Here is a 23,143-nt window from a genome sequence, read left to right as displayed (position 1 = left end):
CTCTCTCCCTCCCGATGTCTCAGGGCCGCGGCAGGTGTAGGCGGCAGGTGCCTGTGCCTGGGGAGGCGACCTGGCTCCTCAGAGAGGTTCATTATTTTGTTTTTTTATTAACACTCTCTTACTGCTGGGTCTTCGGGGCGGCCGGTAAATGAATCAGGAAGGTGAAGGTGTGGATCACACTGAGTGTTACACCGAGTTACACGGCAAACTAATAGGGCAGAAGGGAACTAGGGCACGTGGGGCTTACGGTCCACCCTCAGTCCCTGAATTCACTGGGTCACCACAATCTTCCGTGTTTGCGGAGTCCCCATGGACGGGGGCGGGCGTTACAGCAAGGTCAGGACTCTGTCTAGGAAGTTGGGCTTTTACTCTTTGAGGACGTGAGAGAGGTCGCCTCATTCAGCTTCCTGGTTCAAAGCCCTGTGCTGCCCCGTAGGCGGGCGTGGGCCCCCTGGGGAACCCGGTTCTAAGAAACCCAGCCCCTTTGCCTTTTTTCTTTCCTATTTTAGAGTATGTGTCAGCTACTAGTGTAAATACAGAGTAAATTTTTTACTTGGTGGTAAGTAAGGAAACCCGGGCACCAGTGCTCCAATGGCCAAGAGCACCGTGACCCGACGTGACCCCAACTGAGCATCTGAGCCTTTGGGTCAAAACTGAGAGTTTACGAGCCCCATGCAGACTGGCGGAAAGAGTCCAATCCAGGGAGGCCACGTCCCTATGCTACCTACAGGCAGTGTTGCCCCCACTAAGGCCAAGGGTCTCCTTCCTCCAGGGATGCACGTCGGCGGTCTCACCTGGGTGTAGACGCCCGCTTACCTCACATGTCCACAGTACGTAAGATTCGAGGGTGCGTGTGCGTGAAAAACCATGCAGATTAACTTATTTTTAAGTCTCTTTCCTCAGGTAATTTGAAATGGAGCCAAAGAAGGCAGTTACTTCCCAGCGTTGCACATTACTGGAAATCCATGTATACAGAGTTTGCTAAGCCTCCTTATGACTATGACCCAGAGGAACAGGAAACAGCTTTCTCTGAGAACTCTCTAGTATCATGACAAAGCATCTAAGCTCTGGACGCGAGCCGCCCTTAGTAATGCACTAAAGCTGGTTATTAACGTAATGAAATCCTACCAATATTTTCAAGAGATTCTTATTCTAAAAAGCTTTGGGTGCTTAAGCCACACAAACGGTGAGTTTATCGGAAAGCTGTCCTGATCCCTTGATCCTGAACGTAGCAGAAAACAACTTCATATGTAAGGAAAATTTTCAAATAGGCTCTCTTGCTTCCCACCAGAACTTGTGGGACCACGGAGGATTGTCCTGACGCCGCTGGCAGCTGGGCTCCTCCGCGCGCTGGTGCGGGAAGGGACGTGGCACAGCTGCCGCGGGGCTCAGTCTGAGGGTCCCTCCGACACTAAACATAGAATTACTCTGTAATCCAGCAATTCTCCTTCCGGCTATCCACCCAAAGGATTAGAACAGGAGACTCAAGGCGGGATTTGTATGCTCGTGTCGGTAACAGGCGTCATCAGAAAGGCCAAAAGGCGGGTCACCCGGTGTCCACTGCGGTCTATACAGACGGGGGACTACGGCGCGGCCTCAAGACATCCTGGCTTTGGCCGCAGCACGAGGAACCCTGAAGATACTACGGGAAGCTAATGGGCCAGCCACAAAAAGACAGACGCTGTCCCGTCCCGCTTACGGGAGATCCTGGAATGGTCGGATTCGCAGACTCGGACCGTAGGGCAGTGGTGCTGGGGCGAGGGGACAGGGAAGTAGTGTCAGTGTCACGAGACTCCCGGCGAGGCAAGACCCTCCACGCCGCTGCACTGTACGTGCACAGATGCTCACGTGGCCAATCTTATGTCCTACACACCACAATTTTTTCAAGTGCCCCGATTACTCACCATTGCATCCATAAAAGGGAAGGCAGCAAGATACAGGAAGGCCCTTCTCGTTTTGCTCCCCACCGACTCATCCACATGGTGCAGTTTATTGATAATGTAGTAGCCTAAGTCACTATAAGCTGCAAAGGGCCCAAAAACATAACATGGCGATATTTAGAAGAGGTTACCTTTTAAGGTTTTCATCTCAAAAGTACAAAAACAATGTTAAACATAGTTTTTTTTTTTTTTTTTTTGTAGAAAATTAGAAAATGTCATTGAGCAAATAGGAAAAAAAAATCATCTACAATCTCACCCCTCTATCCAGAGGGGATCATGGTTAATGGCCTGGGTTTAACTGTCCAGTTCTCTCGTGGGCATGTGGGGTACGCACGTGTTTTAACATAAAAATGGGGTCACACTGTGTATATACATGCTTTCGTCAACCATGAACAGCTTTCCATGATTTCCAAGGACATCTTTCACGTTTTAATGGTTGCGATGAATTCCTTTTTGGAGGTTTACTTAACATCGACATAATCTCCTATTACTATGCATTGTGGATGCGTCCATTATTTTGAGATCATGAAAGGATGCTTGAGGGATCATTTGGAAGCTCAATGTTTACACGGAGCTTTACTAATTGACTAAGAAAATTCCCAGAGGTTAATATGCTTTTTCTTTTATTTTTTTTAAGGGGGGGGGCAGAGGCAGAAGGAGAGGGAGGAGAACCCTAAGCAGACTCCCCGCTGAGCTCAGAGCCTGACTCGGGTGGGATCTCACAACCCTGAGGTCACGATCTGAGCCACAATCAAGAGTCAGATGCTTAAGCAACTACAACACCCCAGCGCCCCGTTAATATGGCTTTTCAGGAAAGAATGTAAAGCTAGCTTTTGGCGGCTTGCTATTTTTTGTTTCACCTTTAGGGAGGAGCGTGTGGGCACCGAGCTGAAACAGGCTGAATGAATCTGAAGCCACCGAATAGCTAGAAAGGGAGAGAGAAAGGTGTTTGCGGTGTATTAGCCGGGCATCCTGACAGGTGCCCTTAGCAAAGACGAAACACACTATTAAGATATCTTTACTTCATTGACAGATGTTTAGACGACATCAGAAAATAGTGACTTTCATGCTTCTCAGTGTTTTACACAGTGCTTTAATAGCAGTGCACCTGCTGTGTTCATTTTTTAATAAATATGGACGCTAATGGGTGGACAACTACAGAAGCTGCTTTGAATTCATAAAGGAGATAGGATGCAGTGAGTCCCATTTTATGTGAATCATAGGATCCCTCCTTCCACTTCAAAGTTTGGGAAATGGTTTATAACCGTATGAACTGATAAGAAGAAGAAACTGATGGTAAAGAAGTAAGCCTCCACTCTTTTGGGGGATTAGTCTTGCACCACAGGAAGTTTGAATGAAGTCAGGTCTTTGGGATGATATCAAGGATATTCAGATGCACATATGGGGATCCCAGAGGGGGAAGAGGTACAAGTGGGTGATTCCAAGGGGCAGGGGGCTGGCATGGGTGAGACAGCCCGAGAGTGAGGTGGGACGGGGTGGGGGGGCCCTCCAGGAGGGGCAGAGTTGAAAACCTAAGGAGAGCCACCAGGTGGGGGAACATGTCAGGTGTGGAGCAGGCTGGGGCCAGTAGAGCCACCGAGGCAGCAAGAAGAGAACCGGGAGGGATGGTGTCACAGGGCAGAAAGAGCAAAGACCCGGGAAGGGGGGACAAGGAGGGAAGGGGAGCTCTGTGAGGTCCCTGCTGGGACCCGGAGGCACACAGGTTAGAGGAGAGGGGCGGAGAGAAGGCTGGGTCTGACCCTGGGCGGCTCAGTGGAGGGCAGGGGGGAGCCTTCCCCGGGGTGGGACGCGCACGCAGAGCGGGGTGTGCAGACATGCGGAAACACCAGGCCAGGACGGTCCAACCACAGGGACGGCTTCCCCGGGGCGCTGGACCTCGGGGGCTTGGGCTCAGAGTGCGTCGCTGCCACCGTTTATGTGCACGTTCGTTCCCTTGAGCCGGGAACCAGCCACTGGGCTGGGACCTGCCAGGAGCAGCCCGGCCCGGCCCCAAGCCCGGCCCCACCCTGGTGGACGGAGGCAGCTGGCAGGCTGAGGCAGCCGAGCCGGGTGAGCCGGGGCAGGAGCTGGGCAGCCAGGAATAGATCCCGGGCTGAAATTGCAGGGTAAAGGGTAGAGCCCACACACAGGGCCACAGGGGGAGCCTGATGGGACTCCGACCCCGGGGAAGGCCGGACCCAGAGGGCCTCGTTCCCTCGGAGTTCAGAGGTCAGGCCCGTCCCAGGGGCTGCAGACTGTGACCTTCCTAGTGACAGGTCACTGCAGACGTAGCTAGGTAAGATGCGGGCATTCGGAATGGCGTGGGCCCCCCAATATGACTGCGGTCCTGAGAAAGGGAGATTTGGACACAGAAGTGCACGCACACAGGCAGGAGGCCACGGGGACGTGAAGGCAGAGATGGGCTGATGCCTCGGCCCCCAGGACGGCTCCAGGTCGCCAGCAAACTACAGAGGCCTGGAGGGAGGCCCGATGGACTTGACTGTCCAGCCTCTAGAGGGGGAGCCAATGCGGTTGCGCGGTCCTAGCCCTCCCGTCCCCGTGCATGGTTGGGACAATGCACGGTCGCACGGTGGCTTCTGAGGGAGGGAGACTTGGACCTGGGAGTCTGAGCAGCTGAGAGCAGGGCCTGTGGTCGCCTGTGTGGCCCGGGGGCGGGGGCAGAGATGGGTGTCAGCTCCTCTCCTGCAGATGGAACTACAGGCACCTACTCTCCAGAGTGTCAGGGTAATGAAGGGTGGTCTGAAGGCAGGCTGGGGGGGGTGGGCTCAGCCGGCCAGGCATCTGGGCCCCCCACCCCCACCCCTTTGCTTTCTTCAGCCCCGGCTGCTTCTGGCCTCTCCTGCCTCCAGGCTCCAGGGGACTTTGGGACTGACTGGCCCAGGGCTGCCTTGGCTTCTTTTGGCCTCTTATTCTCTCTCGGCCACTTCCTCCTCCCCCTGCTCCTCCCCTACGCAGAGAGGAGTGTGATCATGACCACGAAGGTTGTTGTTCCTGCCCTGTGAGCTGGGAACGTAAAATCCCAGCAGCTGTTTCTCGCCCAATGCCCCCTCCCCGCCGCCCGTGCCCTTGAGCTGCTCCTGGCCCGCGCTGTTGGCTGGGGTGATCTGTTGGGAGCGCTTTGCATGGAGTCCACAGTTAGCAGGCTAGCTGCCCTAACATTCAGTGACCATCGGCTCCTATCAACTGCCCTACCTTGACCCTTATTTTCCTTCTGAAGAGCAGAGCATTAAAAAAAATTAAGCGAGGCTTTTGAACAGACGTAAACAGATCTCATGCCGAGGTGGCGACGGGAGGACACAGACCTGACCTTTTAGGGGCAGACAGCTTTTGACTCCCCCCCCCCCCCCAAACAAGAAACCAGAAGGGCCACTCAAGTCCCTAGCTCTCCTGCCCCGGGCCCATCGGGGCGACAGACTCTTTCCAGAATCAGTGGTTCTCAGACTTGTTCAACCAGTGGCTCCTAGGGCTTGTTGCAAAATGCCACGAAATATCATTAATCAAGACAAGTCTACACACCTATTTTCTCATGGGAATTGAGGAGACAGCCCTCCTCCCACCCTGGTAACAGGATACTGCGGGTATTTCCAAGAGGCAATGCGAGAAGCCCTATTCTCATTCAAATCCCCAAGTTCCCATACCTAAACGTAAATGTCTCACAAGTACAACTGATTATGCCACTAGGTTCTGTTCCCTGGGCTTTCCAGAGGCAGGTAACCTGACCCCTGTGCTTCTAATGAATCATTTCAAAGTGTGTGTGCTTGTATGGCCGATACTTAAATCGCTTCCACACGTATGGCTGAATGGCTTCTATGCACCAGGCGCGGTGCCAGCTAACCCAGCCGTGATGGGGCCGGTTACGGGGCTGGGGCAGGGACACAGGACACACCCCTGCGCAGCCTGCACCGTGCAACATTTATCTGGAAGACCCGGGGGTGGGGAGTACGACGCTGCCCCGGCCTTGGAGAGACGGCATAAACCCCTGCAATAAGAAAGTACCGTAAATGTGAGATTTTAACACAAGAACATAAGCTTGATCTCACTGCTGTCAAGTCCTGGTGGATGGGATTTGGAATAATTTGCTGTATGATTATCTTGCGTCTCTCTGGAGAATATGCCTATTCATATGTGCATTCCCAGGACCTAGCCCACTGCTGGCCACACAGTAGGTGTTCAACACATACTGATTGGATGGATGCATGAAGCCATCATCCCCCAAAGAGGGGACCAGGGTAGATGGATTACAAGATGTCCCTGCTTCTTCTCTCCTCCTAACATCCCTTCTCTGCAGGATGACTTTGTAGTTCCTCCGGGGAAAAGCTGGAGTCTATTTCCCTGCCCCCTTGAACCTGTGCAATAGCAGTGATGGTGGCCACTTCCAATTCTCGGCCTCAGAAGGCCTTGTGGGCCTCTATCTTCTCACTTGGGGTATCGGCAGAGCTGTGTGGTCCACACAAGCTCAGGCTGGCGGAGGAGAGCCCCGCCGTCCCAGCACAGGCCATCTGGACCAGCCCACCGCTGGCTGACGGCCACCCTGTGAGCCCAACACGAGCCGCCTCCTGGCTCTCAGCTGACCACAGAGGTGTGAGCACACTGAGACCAAAGGGCCACTCGCTGGCCCGTCTGATGAGCAAGAATAAATGCTGTGCTTTGGGTCACTGAGTCTTGGGGTGGTTTGTTACGTGGCGACCCATTTTGAGACTATGCTGAAACTTCCTAGCACCCCTGACCATATCAAAATGTACTGAGAAGGGAAGACGGGCAGACGGATGCATTCTAGCAGCTGCTTCAGCTCCTCCCCGTAGGAGCAGCGGAGCTGGCTCGCCTGAGCTGCACTGTCTGCCCAAGCGGCTTTGGACACGGGAGAGGCCTTGCAGCTCACTGTCGAGAATGAGCTGTGCAGAGAAATGCAACAGCCACAGCAGTGGCTTCTCCACCTGCGTGAGTTAGGTGGTCGGGCAATGCTGGCTTCATGCGGTGCGATGACCGTGGACTCAACCAAATACACGGTCAGCAAGGTTTCCTCTTTTATAGATTAATTAACGGGGGGAGTTGGAGAACACCTACATCCTGACCACTGGCCTAAATTAAGGTCTAGTTGGTGGCAAACCCTGTGCCCTGCAATTTAAAAAAAGTGGTGTCTCACAGATGAGCCCATGATAACAGTGGTGGCCACAATTTGGCTAAAATGAGACAATTACTGGCGGCTGCCCAACAAAGAGCAAGAACCCAAAGCTAGAAATACTCCCAAGGTTCCTGCAACTTGGGCGTCTAGAGCGAGGCTCTGGTGGATGCAGAATAGACACGAACTTCTGGGTCGGTGGATCTCCTAGACCTCCAAGTCTGTGAGTCCAACAGAACTGCCAGCGTCAACTCCAGACAACTGCTAAGTCTATCTGGGCTACAGAACCATCTTGATTCCAATTGAAGATTTTATCATTCTCTTTTAAAATGGGAAACTTTAGGGGATGCCTGGGTGGCTCAGCGGTTTGGTGCCTGCCTTTGGCCCAGGGCGTGATCCTGGGGTCCCGGGATTGAGTCCCACATCGGGTTCCCAGCATGGAGCCTGCTTCTCCCTCTGCCTGTGTCTCTGCCTTTTTCTCTCTCTGTGTCTCTCATGAATAAATAAATAAAATCTTAAAAAAAAGGGAAATTTTAGATTTAACTTGAAAAATGATAATTTTTATCTCAGTGGCCACGGGTTCCTCACACCAGTTTCAATGACCCAGGATACTCAGCTCTTCTCTTCCGTGATTACTGATGGCTCGTAATTAACTCTTAGTCCCAAAGTCTTATTCAACGATGACGAAAACACAGAATGTTTTCGTTAGGCGGGCTGAAAACCTGGCCCGTGAGCGGCATCCTCTCATGGCCTCACGGTGTTCTCAGCACCAAAGTCGGTGTCACATTCAAAGGGAAAACCAAAACGGTCTCATCCCGTTTACGTTTGGGAGGAGCAGGGCTGAAGCTCCAGAGGAAGTCCTTTTCCACAGTCCTGGAGAAACTACGCTAGTCACCGCAGGTGTGATACAGCTTCCTTATTTTTCCATGGAAATCATGTTTTGCCCCAGGGTTTAGTCTGGTCTTTGAATAAAACAGACTAGTGAGCCCCTGAAATAAGTTAATTTGATTACATAAAGCCATCTGTCATTTGATTCAGTGGATAAGCACTAACCCTAATCACCACCAGGCTATCTTGGTTTTTAAGACGGAGCGTGTGCAGGAATGCGCGTCTAGTAGGGTGCCCGGGCCACCCTGTCGACCTTCCTGAGATCACATCCTCTCTGCCACAGGCTTGGGAGTCAAAGAATTAAAACTAGGGCTTCCCGGGGAAAACACATTCCCTCTTCTTGCGCTAAGGGGCACAAACCCGGTCTCTTCATCCCTTGGAGTGTTCATGACAAATGTCTCAATAATCACGGAAGAAATCCTTATTACAAGAGACACGTTGGAGCGGATGGAAAGGAACAGGGAGGACGCGGGCTGGCGCCTCCCAAACGCTCAGCAGCCTTACCGATGAGGGTGTGGAAGACGGCAGCGACGGCGCCGGCCACCACCATGCACAGGACGGCCTTGGTCCTGTCCCGCTTGCTGTTCACAAACACCAGGCCCACGTTCTTAAAGTCGCTCATGGGACCCGTGAAGAACTTCATCAGCGAGTACGCCAGCCCGTAGCTGGCCAGCATCTCCACTGCATCCTCCTTGACAGCAGCGATGCCCCGGTTCAAGGCCTGCGGGGGAGAGACAACCCACAAACAGCATCAGAAGTGTGGGCGCACCTCGGGGGACTCACACCCCCAAGGAAGCCCCAACGGGTAGGTTTCTACGGAGACGCTAAGCAGCGTATAGGGTGACGCTCACTCTGATTTGATAAAGGTTATTCGCTTTCATTTTCACCCATATTAGCTTCGGGTGCAAATAGCTCCTTGTAGGGGAGACACCTGCCCGCTGGGGCTCAGGTAGTAGAGGAAAAACGCAACAGGCATTTTATGTTCAGACCAAAGTCATTGTAGGAAGTTTTGGTTAAAAGCAAAACATGTTAATTTTACTTGTAGGCTGAGTTTATGTAACAGCAACGGGCATTCTGGAAATGGGTCCGCCGCCTTGCACGGAGTGGGTGACGGCTTCTCGTTTTCTTTAAGGAAGGGGCATGTGTGCACGGGACGAGTGCGCGCCCACGCCGCCACGCCCCGTGTGCGTTACGTGGCCCCTTCACGGCAGAGTGGGTTCTATGAGCAAAGTGCTGGAGGAATACATTATATGGCGGGTGCTGTTTACCCAGTTCTTGCTGTATTTTAACTCGAAATGTATTCCTCAGCTCCGTGCAAACAAGTATGAAAAGAAAGCCTTTAAACCAAATACACTGTTTGCGGACGATGCTTGCTCAGGAGGTTGTGGTCGCAGCATATTCATATTCTGATTGCTCGACAGATTATAGCACAGATGGTGGGAATGGATGTCTGGGTGGAGAGGATTTTTTTTTTTTTTTCTGATGTCACAGGACATCAGCTGTTCCTTAGGAACCGGAAGCCGATTAAGGAGGAGAATCGGCTTTCTGTATAGTCACAGACCTTCAGAAGCAGACGTGCCGTAGGCACGGGGCAGGCGCGGCCCAGGTGACACCCGAGGGCGGCATCGACTTTCAAGACAACGATCCTGAATGAACCACGGCCAGGCCCGCGACTACAGGAAGGGCCGGGCTACCTCCCCCGCCGCCGCCGGACCTCCTTGGTTTTGGAGACCTTGGCTGGTATCATCATAACTGGCCATTTGGGGCACTTGTCATTTCTCTTCCCCATGTTTTAAATTCCTGCTCTTATGTCCCAAACTCACCAATAAAGAGTAAGCCTGCGAAACTCTGGGTCCCCACCCTTGACCCCCGAGCAGGCTCTCCGGCCTGTGTGCGTGTGCTCTCAGCCCCCACCCCCACCTCACTGCTGTAACCCCAGGTGTATGGTGCCACTTCCAGGTCTTGTGAGTAATGAACCTTTATTTTTTCCAAGTTTCATGACGGCTGTTGCTGCAGGGCATCTTGCAATCATATTAAGATCCACAAGGGTCAGCCCAGTAGTAACATCGATTCTGAAAGGGGGGATGTCCCTGGAAGGCTCACCGCGGCCCACGTGAGCACCCTGCAGCATTGGGATTAGTACCGACAGGCTGAGAGCGGCGTAAAACAAGACTTCAGTTTTTAGAGCCACACAATGGAGCAGAATGGAGCAACTGCTGGACTCCCCTGGCCCCACTATCCCACTATCGATAACCCCTGCCACAGTGGTCCATGTTTTTTTTTAAAGATTTTATTTATTTATTCATGGGAGACAGAGAGAGAGGAGCAGAGGCAGGCTCTCCACGGAGAAGGGAGGCTGATGTGGGACTCGATCCCAGGACCCTGGATCTCAACCTGAGCTGAGAGCAGTTGCTTAGCCCACCGAGCCTCCCAGGTGCCCCGGGGGTACATTTTCAGTCAATGAGCCTACAGTGATGCATCTTTATTGCTCAAAGCTCACGGTTCGCAATCCCTCTTGGGTCGTACATCCAGGTGCTTTGACAAATATATAATAACAGCGTATCCATCATTACATAGTTGAACGTTCTATGCAAATCACCATTATAAAAAAGGTATTTATAGTAAAATACCGACGTGTGAAATGGTCTTAGGAAAATGTAAAAGAAGGGGAGGAGGGCGGGGGGTGGGGGTGAATGGGAGACGGGCACTGAGGGGGGCACTTGACGGGATGAGCACTGGGTGTTATTCTGTATGTTGGCAAATTGAACACCAATGAAAAATAAATTTATTAAAAAAAAAGGAAAATGTAAAAGAAAAAATATCTAACAGCCGTAGGAATTGGGTATCATTCTTCTGACAAAGTTGGTATTATATAAGCTAGTTTTTGACCATTGTTTCCGATTATATGTTTAATCCTCTTTTCCTTTTTTTTCCAATTAATACCTTAAAAATTTCCATAAGAAGTGTTGTAGCCGTTGCGGAGCGTACCTGCCCTGACGCCTTCCTCAGAAAAAATTTCCCCTCTAGCCCAGCTGATCTAATACTGTAACACCCTAAAGCAAAATAAGAATCAAGAAGCTCCTTGATTGGGACGCCCGGGGAGCTCAGCGGTGGAGCTGCTTGGGCCCAGGGCGTGACCCCGGGTCCCGGGATCGAGTCCCGCGTCGGGCTCCCTGCACGGAGCCTGCTTCTTCTTCTGCCTGTGTCTCTGCCTCTCTCTCTGTCTCTCGGGAATAAATAACAAAATCTTTTTAAAAAGGAAAAAAAAAAAGCTCCTTGTTAATAAATCCCGTGTTCAGCAGACACATCTAAGCAGACTGTCCTGTTTTGTGTCAAAATCTCTCACTTAAAAAAAAAAAAAAAAAAAAAAAAAAAATCTCTCACTTGATCATGTTCCAAAGTAACGTATTTGGACTTGGGCTGCGAGTGTCCCTCCCAGGCCTTTTCCCCGCAGAGCGCCCGTCGGTGCACACCTGCCTCCTCCTCAGAGGAAGCTGTCCCCAGGCACTTCAGGCTCATTAGGGGACCCCTGACCCCAAGGCCCCAGCCAAGGGCTGGCAGACAGAGGGGTATAGAGGGCCCCGCTCCCCGGGGCCGGGCTGCTCTGCTGCGACCCAGGCCCCAGAGCTCCCTGTGGGCTCAGGTGGGTGCTCGCTGCCTGTGGACACCAGCTCCTCGCTCAGCTCCCACCCCCCCGCACCCATCAGCCTTCCCTGCACCACGTGCCCCAGGATTCCCCCGCGCAGTTCAGCTCCGGGGACCCCAACTTAGCACAGCTTCCAGTGTGTCTCTCGCAGACACTGAGGCCAGTGCAGAGCTTATTCTCTTGCCTTCCTGTCCCAACCCCCAAATCTGGCTGCTGATTATTTATTTATTTATTTATTTTTTATTGCCAACAGGTCTGTTGAAATCTAAGGGATGTATATTATTTAGCGCAGGTTTAAAAAGCAGACAGGACGGCACCTCAATGACGTAGGATTAGACTTTTTCTGGATCTTGTTGGCGGAACGTTACTCTTGGCTCAAAAGACCTCAGCCCTGGCTGGGGCGCTCGCTGCGACGCTTCCTACTTCCACCAGCAGTTCCCTGACGGGGTCCTAACCCAGGGTTGAGGCAGGTGGGCGGCGGGGGGGGGGGGGGGGGAACGGGGAACGGCGGCTCTGGCAGCAAGACTGAGTGTGAACAGTCCACTTAGCTCCACAATCATGGTAATCTGGGGGAAGCACACAGGATTTAGAGCCACGCAGACCTGAGCTGCTTCTATCACTTAACTGCTGAGTGCTGTTGGCCAACGTGCTTATTCTCGCTGAAATAACCTGATTTTTAAAAAGATTTTACTTATTTACTCCTGAGACACACAGAGAGGGAGAGACACAGGCTGACGGAGCAGCAGGCTCCATGCAGGGAGCCCGACGCGGGACTCGATCCCGGGACCCCGGGGTCACGACCTGGGCACAAGGTGGACGCTCAACCACTGAGCCCCTTAAATAACCCAATTGATCTTAGATTGGATGTAAGTATACGGGGCCTCAAGCCGCGACTGGCCTAGAGGAGGCACCTGAAAGCAAGGGTTTTTGTCTATCTTGTTTACCAGTCTACACCTACCGCCTCACCACACCATAAACACTCAAATAGTTGTTAAAGGAATTATTTTCTACCGAGAACTTTAATGTTCATATTAATTTCTATGAACTTAAAATAATCGCATTTTGTTTGTAAGAGGATTGGTCGTCAGATACACCACTGATTCGATGCTTTTAATGACCACGTTGTGCATATCCAGTGAATGAAAAACATTCTGGTTTCAAGAAACATTAAAATGTAAGGAAAGAGGAGCTTTGCCGTTGAGGGCATGTGCCGTATTAGTATGATTAGCCTTTCCATTATTCTCATTTATACCCAGTATTTCCTTCAATTTCTCTACTTCTTCATTTCCTGATTTTCTCTTGATCCCCCAGGAAGAAGTCACATGCAGCCCATCAATCGTCCCGTGGAGTTTCTCCCCGTACTTTTGGACTCTGCCATTCTGACCCAATCCGCAGGGAATTCTATCCTAGTTGATGGTTTCACTGGCGCAAGTAACTTTCCATCCCCTCAGGGCGTGTGCCATGGGCCATGGTTGACAATTCATTTTCTAAAGAAATACTTTATTTCCTCAAGGCCGATTTGAACAAAGCACCAATGGCCCATTATTATTATTATTATTATTATTATTATTATTATTATTATTATTTTTGCCCATTATTTGTGATGCTTTCTTTCCAGTAGCTCATCCTTCCGGATCCTCCAGTGCCTGTTTGCCTCGGCTGTGTCAACGCGCTTGCTCTTTCCCTTCACAGCATGTTCGTTACCTGACCCTATATTTGCTCTTTATTTGTCTTACTGTCTGTCTGTCTGTCTCCGTTTGAGCGTAGCCTCCAGGGCACACAGAACTTGGTCTGATCCACGATAGCTCCCCAGACATGCGGCGGGAGGGGAGCATACACTGGTAGCCGTGTGAAAGGACAAAGTGTCAGGTTCACAAGTGACACAAACACTCTCTGTGACAGGTACCGAGGAAACAAAATATGCAAATGAACCAGGACCCCCGGAGAAGCTTATTCAGATGGACAGGAAAGGAAATCCGTCTAAGGAGGAGACAACCGAGGTCACGGTGGAGCTGAGGCCCCAGGAACAAGAAGGAACCAGCTGGGGACAGAGCTGGCGGCGGGGGCGGGGGGGGGGGGCGGCGGTAGGTGGTGGAGGTAGAGGCCAGTAAGCCTGGCAGGCGGTGGGGACAACGGGGTCTGGGAAGGTAGTCGACGTAAGATGGTTCCAGGTCACGGTGAGGAGCACGTGGGAGAGGGTCTGAGCAGGTGGGACTGAGGCTCCTGCTGGCCACGGGGAGAGGGAAGGGTGGAAGCGTGGAGTCGAGGGCTGGTCGTGATCCAGGTAAGAGAGGGGACAGCTCAGGCCAGGAAGCGTAGGAGATGAGGAGGAGGGGGCCGGCTTGAGAGCTTTTTGGAGACAAAACTGATGTGGTGAGGGACCCCATGGGGGCATGAGGACAGGGAGAAATCAAAGCTGAGTTTGAGTTCAGTTTTTTGGGTTTGAGCCTCCGGTCAATTGTTGCAACTGTTTCGTGAGATGAAGGGACTGGGAGAGGGAGGACGGGTTGGGGAGGAAAAGCAAGCGCTCCACCTGGGTGCTCCCCATCGGGATCGGGTAGGACAGCTGGCTCGGAGGGTCTGCAGTCCAGGGGAGGGTGCGGGCTGCGGACACACAGTTGGAGGCCGTCAGCGCGAGGGCAGCGCTTACAGGCAGGAGACGGACGGGAAGCCCGGGAAGGATGCAGAGAGGGGCGTCGGGAGGCAGCCCCGCAGCACCTGAGAGATAAATGAGACCCACTCGGGAGGTGGCGGCTCCCCAGGGCGCAGCACGAAGCTCCGGGAAGGTGGCAGGCGGCACGGCGGGTAACGGAGAGCACTGCGGTCTCCTCGGGGGAGCACCCCGGTCTCCTGGGGGGAGCACCCCGGGCTCAGGGTCTCGCCACAGCAGCGTCTGCACCGTCCTTGGAAAGCATTCGGCTTCCAGTCAGAATCCTGCCAGGACTTCAGAGCTTCGCCTGCTGTGGAAAGTGTCTCCATGTTCATGAACGTCCCACAGCAAAGGCACTTCGGGTGCGGGCGAGGCCCAGGCGGCTTCCACATGGCTAAATGCAAGGCTGCCCTTGTCCCAGCGCCGTGCTGCTCACAGACACCGCGCCCGGGCTGCCCCACACCTCCCACCAACGTGCCCCACGCTGGGGCCGCTCGGCAACAGGGCACGTCGGACTCAAAACTGGGCCTAGGAGGCATGAGTGGATCCCCCTGCCTCAGTATCCCCCAGAGGCTGCCAGGCTCACGGTGTGCTGCGGCCTGCGTGTTTTCCTCCCAGAAAGTCATCAAACTACAGGATATTAAAAAGTAAGAACCAAAACCCAAAACAACCCCCAGGGAAATGGCTAACAAATCCGACATGCGATCCGCCTGATATGAACAGTCTTAGCTCCTTAAACCCCAGAAGATGAACCAGAAACATCCCCATACTGCAGACTGAGATTCTCAGGCCAAGGGGCCCCCCCCCCCCCCCCCCCCCCCCCGCCTACATCCTGCAGGCATTTGGTGGCCGCGTGACGGCAAGCATCCCCTGGAGCGGGGGGGACGGAGCCCGAGGGCAGCCCCCGCCTGTCAGGCCGCTGTGGGGCCCCCGTTCCTCCTATTCAGGTTCCTGGAGCCTCGTGGCTTGTCCCTCCTTCGACTGCTCTCCGGCTCCTCCCGTCTGTCCCTCCACACTGTGCCCGGTGTTTCAAGAGCATCCCCTGGAGCACACGCATGTCAATACCCACAACTCCTCGTGTACAAATCCCGGACCTCAGGTTCATCCAGCGATGTCCCCCTCCCCGTCCTCTGTATTTAGGGGCTCTGCTTGGGCTCCCAGAGCGGCTGGAGCCAGAAGCACAGCAGGGAGAGCTGGCCGCCACCCCACTGCCCCACGTCCGCCCCACCCGGCTGCTGGCTGCTCCGTCATCCTCTGTTTCCCGTCTCCTCTCTCTGCGCCTCTGCCCTGCCTCCTTCCCTCTTACGCAGCTCACAACCTCACCTCTTGCTTCATCTACAACGTGGAATCCATCAGAAACGAAATTTCTTCGGGGCGCCTGAGTGCTCAGTAGGTAAGCATTTGACTCAGGATTTCTGCTCAGGTCATGATCTCAGGGTCCAGGGATCGAGCCCCAGGTTGGGCTCCGAGCTCAGCACAGAGCCTGCTTCTCCCTTTCCCTCTGCTCCTCCCCCGCTCGTGTGTTCTCTCTCTAGTAAACAAATAAATGAAAATCTAAAAAAAAATTTTAAAGATAGAATTTCTTGTTGCTTCTTTCTCTAAAACAAACCTCAACAAAACACACCTGCCCAAGGCCTTCCTTCCCCACCACCTGGGTCCTGTCACATGGAAAAGGCCAGTCTGCCCAGTGACTGCAGGGGTATCGACCCGGGCTCTGCATTTCGGACCCTGTGACCTGGACAGGAGCCCAAGCTCCCGGGCTGCTCTGAGCCTGGCTACGCGCCTGGCTCCTCCCCAGCAGCACTTGCAGACGTACAGGTGTCTTCCAGCCTGAAAGGAACTTCTCGAGTCCTCGGGGCGTCTAGTGCCCCCTGCTTTCTCACCTGCCTTTGGCAGGAAACCTCTATACAGCGTCGCCCCCTCGCCTGCTCTTCACCTCCCCCAGGTGCTCCATCGCTCTTCACCTCCTCCCGGGTGCTCTTCACCTCCCCAGTGCTCCTGAGCCCGTGAGGACAGCAGCCGCGTGAGCGAGCGCCAGGCCTCACCTGGACACCAGAACCACAGCCGTCGCGTGGTCACATCACAAGCGGTCAACCGCCGGCCCGGCTCCTCCCCCCTCCCTCCTCCCCCCACACTCTTCTGGCTGAAGCCAGCGGACACTCTCTGCTCCCACCTTCCCGACCCTGTCGGCTCCTCCCCCTCCTAACGAGTCTCCCCTCGGTGTCCGCAGGACTGAGGCGCCTCTTCTGCTCCAGCTGCACCCCCCACGTGTGGGAGCTGGTGGCCGGGCCCTGCCGAGGCTGCTCCTGTCCCCGCTCTCGCCCAGGTGCCCGGCCGCCCGCACAAACCGCAGGTACTGCCTGTCGGCCTGAATTCTCGGAGGGCCCTCTGCACGCTGCTCTCCCCTCCCAAGCCACGTCTGCCCTGAATGGCCCAGGGGCCCCTCACACCCACACTCCCAAGCCTGGGGTCACCAGTAGAGATACCTGGGCTCCTGCAGACCTGCCTCCCCTGGGGCTCCAGTCCGTGCGTGCCCAGAGTCCCTGCCCAGGAGACGGGGTGAGCTCCTGACGCCTCTGATCCTGGCTCGCACCTTTCTGGGCCCCACCCATACTCCCCAGTCCCTCCGGACTCTGGCCCCGCTGCCAGGCCTTGGGTCGGGTCACTGACGGCCTTCCAGTTCCCAAGCCCTTCCCCGGTCCTCCCCATTGTGGTCAGATCGCAAAAATCCAAATTCCTCCAAGTGCACCCAACATGCCTCGGGGCTGCACCCCACGCACAGACCACGATCTCCACGGCCTTGTGCTACTAACGTCTGTAGCCGCGACCGGCGTGTGGTTAGTCGGCATCCAAGAAATATCTGGGCCATGAGTGAACCAGTAAAAGGCCTTTCACGACCTGACCTTGCGTGGTGCTTCCTGCACTGTGTGTGGAAGCCTAAATGCACTGCAGTTTCCGGGATACACCATGCTCTCTCTCACCTGAGGGTCCTCAGCTTAAGCTTTTTCTCTCTGCACAGAATCACCTTTACCTGGTCCCACCCATCACCCGGTAAACCCCCATCAGCCGAGGGATCACATTTGCTGGGAGCCGTCCCTGGAGCTCACTGCCTGCCCTGTGCTTTGCAGCCGCCTGCGTGGACCGCGGACCCCATGCCTGCACCTACCACGGTGTACCATGCTTGCTTTCACTTGGCCGCGTCTCCCTAGACCCCCGAGGCAGGGATCGGGCTTCCTCGCCGCCAGTTCTCCCACATTTGTTCAGCACACCTCACACGCGGTTGATACGCGATCCACGAACAGACACGGGTGTTCCTTGTACACACAGCTTACGTACGGTCGTTCACAAACAGAACCCTCCGGCTGCAGGTTTGGGTGTCTGGGTAAAGAAAACGATTTTTGGTAGGACCTATGTATTTAAAATAAGCATGCAAATTGATGGCAGGAGCGCCGTATGCATTCTCAAGAGATGGGCCAGGACTTGGTCGTTACTTTTTTTTTTTTTTTTTAAAGATTTTATTTATTTATTCATGATAGACACAGAGAGAGAGAGAGGCAGAGACACAGGCAGAGGGAGAAGCAGGCTCCACGCGGGACTCGATCCCTGGGCCAAAGGCAGGCGCCAAACCACTGGGCCACCCAGGGATCCCTTGGTCGTTACCTCTATTGTGCCTTCCTGGGTGCCCGTCGGCACCGGACGAGCACTGGCTGCTTACCTAGAAACACGGACCTAGAGGATGTGGCATCGGGCCTCCTAAGGAGCTTCTTAAGTGTAGAGCTTAAGCAAAGACTTTTGTCCTGGCTCCCTTCTTGTGGAGGTCACCTGGGATGTAGGACGGGCTGTTCCCCTATAGAGTCCAATCCTCTAACAGAAGTTAGCTGCCACGCAAAGGAAATCGGAAATTCAGAGTCCGAGGAGCGCAGAGAGAGCTGGTGCGCTGCCGCGGCCCGAAAACCCGGGCAGTAACCTCCAGATTCTGAAAGACGGGGGACAAAGAGGCATCGGGACGGAAGGCCACACCACCCAGAGGCCTCAAGGGCCACCAGAACCTGACACGGCAACTGGCATTCACGGCCAATTGATAAGAACATGACCGCGTTGCCACAAAGAAACAGCTTTTCAGATTCTGCACAGTAAGGTGTGGAGTCGGGAACCGGTGGTTTCCCTGACGTACCGAGAGGCTAGTACACGAGATGCTCCAAGTCCTGTTTCTTTCTTTAATTTTAGTAAGATGGACACTTCCTTTAATGCCTCATCCTGGGTTAGAAAAACGAACAGGACACCAGGCTGAGCAGTAACTCTGTCTGGTGAGACGCATCTTTTTGATAAAAGACCACGCTCCTCTGCCTCCAGCTTCAACGATCCTGTTAAACCTTTAAGAACACGAAGCAAACTCGCTATTGTCACGAAAAGGTACAGTTTAAAAATCTCCCTCAAATCCAGGGTCCTCAAGAGAATCCACGTTGGTGAAAGCAGAGGGAACTCCGGGGTGGCCACGTAGGCCGGGCTGCCTGGGGTGGGGGTAAGTAGTTTCTTTCGACGACATGGGTCATCGGCACCCCTGGATTTCCTTCCTCGAGGAGTCCGGGTTCCTGTAAGTTTCCACTGTTATTGTTCTGTTTGTATTTTAAAAAGTGGTTTTGGTTAAATTAGATCATTTGTCTTCCCGGTAGTTTTCCAGCCATGTTTTATTTTCTCAGGATCTATACTGCTCTAAATGAGACACCCTCGCCCTGTTTAGCCGGCACTGCAGCCAAGAACTCGACACCCACACACAAGGTTGTGGTTTAAAGGGGGCAGCAGAGGAATGAAGCCTGGTCTGGGCTCGCCAGCGGCCAGAGGCAAGGCTCCGCGGTGCCGTCCACAGTCCAGGCTTCCTGAAAACACAGAGGCAACCGGGGCCAGCCCAAAATAGGACGCGGCTGCTTCTGCCACTTCCCACACCTGCAGGACAGTTTCTTTTTTTTTTTTTTTAAGATTTATTTATTTATGATAGACAGAGAGAGAGAGAGAGAGAGGCAGAGACACAGGCAGAGGGAGAAGCAGGCTCCATGCACCGGGAGCCTGACGTGGGACTCGAACCCAGGTCTCCAGGATCACGCCCCGGGCTGAAGGCAGCACTAAACCGCCGAGCCACCCAGGGATCCCCAGAACAGTTTCCATAAAGAATAGAGACAAACTACCAAACAGCTGCCAAGCATGGCCAATAGTTTCCTCCTGTTGCTTTTTTTTAATTTCAGGGGAAATAAAAAAAAACATGTTACTTTTTGGCCTCTTAGATGGAAGTATGTTAGTTCATTAGAAGATACACTGTAGTGTTGGAGGACCCTCTTCAAATCATCTTGCTCCTTCATTTAAACACGGATAAGGGGGATCCCTGGGGGGCTCAGCGGTTTGGCGCCTGCCTTTGGCCCAGGGCGCGATCCTGGAGACCCGGGATCGAGTCCCACGTCGGGCTCCCTGCATGGAGCCTGCTTCTCCCTCCGCCTGTGTCTCTGCCCCTCTCTCTCTGTGTCTCATGAATAAATAAATAAAATCTTTAAAAATAAATAAATGAAAATAAGTAAACATGGAGCTTCTTCACTGGCTTCCCTTTGATCCAAGATGGTGGAGGCTCGACAAGGAAGAAATGTTCCCGTGGACCAAGGCTTCGTGTGCCGTTCAACCACTCGTTCCCCAACTTGACCCCACATCTTTACTATTAGTGAAATTCCCAAATGTTTTTATATGGTCCCCAAATGATGCTGTTCCTTGATTAATACGTCAAGGTTATATCCATTCCACTTCACGGCTGTGTTTAAAATACTTTTATATTGGAAAAAAAAAATCAACCCATAACTCCGTGAGCAACATGCTGGAGCAGATGACCTCTGGGACCTGCAAAGCCTTTTTGCTCACTGGCCACACGATCACCCGCGGGCATGCACACTGCCCGCCCCTACAAGCTGAGGCGCCTACTCCCTCCCTGCTGATAGTCTGTGCCCTCGACGGTTCTAGAACCTGAACCTGTCTGCGGGCCCCCGGGCAGCTCAGAAGCCCCATTCTTCTTGGGCTCCGCTGCAACATTCAGAAGCGTCACCCGTCGCCTTCCACTCTAGCCCAGGTTCAAACGCATTTGTACTAACGGGATGAACAGGAAGCCTCTGCATCCAGGCCTTGTAGGGCCAGGGAGCACTCCAGTGATGACAAGGCTGCCCCCAGCCAACTCCGAGGGCCCGCTTTGCGGCAGACGCTGCTCCAAGGCCGTCTCGTCCCCCGCACTCTGTGGGCGAGGTACTGGCATTCCCCACCTCCTGGCGGGGACACGGGCTTGTGGGGAGGCTGGTCACCTGTGCAGGTGACCTGAAGCAGGAGCAGAATGCGGGTGCCCTGTGCCCTCGGCCCCGCAGGTGGGTGCCCTGTGCCCTCGGCCCCACAGGTGGGTGCCCTGTGCCCTTGGCCCTGCAGGTGGGCACCCTCTCGCACCCTGTGCGGGTGACCCGGAGTGGGAGCACAACGCTGACCCCCGCCCTTTTCACGTGGAATGAGATGTTGCTGCACTTGGACCCAGTGCTGATTTGAAGCAGGATTAGCTGGTCAGAGTAGAGAGAACTTTTGGATAAAAGCTATTCTTGGGAGAAATTCCAAAGACCCTGAGGTAAAGATTGACTTTTCAACAGTAACGTGGGGCAAGTGCTCCGAGTGGACACACGGAGGGTGAACGGTGAGGCCGCAGTTGCTGTCTTACCTGGGCTGTGCCACGGCTGAGGGCACAGGGCACCCACCCATGAGGCCGAGGGCACAGGGCGCCCACCGTGCAGGGCCGAGGGCACAGGGCGCCCACCCTGCAGGGCCAAGGGCAGAGGGCGCCCACCCGCGGGATGGGGCACCGTGCGCATTGCCAAGCTCAGACGCCACCTCAGTGGCAGAAACGGCAAGAGGCTCCCGCCGCCCTCTGCAGACTCGGGCGGGATGTCACGGCTCCTCTTACACACACGTAAGGCCCCACCCCAGTCTCTTGAGCCCGTTCATGGCGCCACGCGCTTCTCGGCTGTGGGACTGCCTGGCTTCTGCGAAAGGCTGGGTGACGACTCCGTGCCTACAGAGGGGCAGATGCCAACATCCTTGGACCATTGAGCCTCTGGGCTCCTGATCGGACTGTCTTTAGGAGGCAAGTGAGATACTGAAAGCTGGTCCTCAGCACCGGGCGTCACACGCACCTGATGGATCACTGACCTCCCCTCTTGAAACCGGGACACACTGTACGTCAACGACACTGAATTTAAACAGAAATATAAAACACCTAAGGACCGAACAGCACGGTCCGTGCAGCCCGCAGACGCAGGCCGGTGGCCATCCACGCACACGCGTGCACACTGGAGATGAAGGCTCGCAATCAGCTGCCTCGGCGCTCGCGTCCCGTGGGCAAGCAGAGCTGCCGTTACCTCCCGGCTCCCACGGCAACGGCGAAACTATTGGCCTGACTTGTGGTATTTTACGTGTAGGAGTTTTGTCTCACTGAGTAAACAGCCTAGAACAGCAAAGAGAGGCTGGGGGGCATCGCTGTCACACAGCAAATAGCAGCGGGGATTAAAGAAAAGTACATACGACCCCGAATTTACTGTCTTTGCAACTATGACTGTGCTTTACGTTTGATATTTTTCACCTAATGCAATACATTAATAAGCTATAGAATAATGTGGATAAAATCACAGTATTTTGAAAATTTCTAAACAGAGAACAACAAACACATCTTCACGAGTCATACCTCATGCAGCTAATGCACGAGAGAGTAACTGCACATGTTGAGCCTCGTTCTAAAAATTCAGCTTCCCTATAATTGAGGTTTTGCACCTTTGGCTATCAGAGTAGCCCAAGCATCTGTCTTCTCAGCCCTTCACCCACACACACGAGGGGGATGGACGGGCCCTTGTGCCCCCTCCGCTTGGCCCTCTGGCCCCGAGGGTGTTGCATCCTAATTCATTTGGGCAACACGGGTCGCGTGAAGAACAGGTCGTACGTGCGCAGAACGGCAGCCCTGGACGCGCCTTCACGCATCCCCCTATTGGTTTTATCTCACGACGCTGCGACAGCAGGGTAAGGGCTGAAAGTGCCCACCGTGCAGACAAGGAGCCCGAGGCTCAGAGATCCCGTGACTGGGTCTTCGGGGTCCGCCGGGGCCTGCGAGCTGACTTAACTTCCCGGAGGCTTTTCTCTTGGAAAGCAGCAAAGCGCAGGCTCCTGGCATCAAGCGATGCCGCTGCAGGGGGCCGAGAACAGGCCCGGTCAGCCTCGACCCTGCAGTCTGGGCAAAGAAGCCTGGAGGACAAGCAGCTCCGGGAGCTTCCAGGGAGACCCGTGTCAGCCTGGGAGAGGCGTCCGCTAGAGCAGGACGGCCTCAGTCAAGGCCCTAATGATCCCAAAGGGAAAGATTGGTGAGTAAGTCTGGCTGCACCTGACTCCAGGAAGGCCCATGGGTTGCCCCCTGCGCTCAGCTCTGTCTGTGGCTTAAATGTACGGAATCCTCCACATATGGCGGGCTTGGGGTTTTCCCTCAGTTTCTGTTCCTCTTTCTGACCATCAGAGGCCACTGCAACTGTCCAGGGTCAAACCAAGAACAGAGCGTAAAGGCCCCCAAGACCCACGACCCCGGACCCCGGAGGGGCCATCCAAGCGTTGAACGTCCTCTGGGAGTTCCGCTCGGAGTTGAGATTCCGCAGGACCAGAGCACAAGCACTAAACCCTAGCAGCCAAAAATGAAGTTGTGGTTTTAAACCATCACTTGGGAAAATATGAACATAAATGGGTACGAGAATCAAACTCCTTACTCTATTATTACTTAAAAGTACAGTTGAGGGGAAAAAAAAGGAAAGCCTGTCTCCTGTCTTTGTTTCTGATGA

General features: G+C 54.0%; 1 protein-coding gene across 2 annotated transcripts in view; it reads right to left on the bottom strand.

Moving 5' to 3' along the window:
- Nucleotides 1-23,143, bottom strand: part of ANKH (ANKH inorganic pyrophosphate transport regulator) — a 115,181-nt gene that overhangs the window by 36,318 nt on the left and 55,720 nt on the right. For both annotated transcript variants that reach the window (XM_038535443.1, XM_038535444.1), the window contains exons 2-3: nt 8,473-8,689; nt 1,905-2,023 (exon numbers count right to left, since the gene is read on the bottom strand). In XM_038535443.1, coding sequence (XP_038391371.1) covers nt 1,905-2,023; nt 8,473-8,689 — 336 coding nt within the window. The remainder of the gene's footprint in view (nt 1-1,904; nt 2,024-8,472; nt 8,690-23,143) is intronic.

This window comes from Canis lupus, chromosome 4, assembly GCF_011100685.1.
Source record: "Canis lupus familiaris isolate Mischka breed German Shepherd chromosome 4, alternate assembly UU_Cfam_GSD_1.0, whole genome shotgun sequence".
NCBI classification, from domain to species: Eukaryota; Metazoa; Chordata; class Mammalia; order Carnivora; family Canidae; genus Canis; species Canis lupus.
Note: the sequence above shows the minus strand (reverse complement) of the source record. Positions and strands in the feature narration are given on the sequence as shown.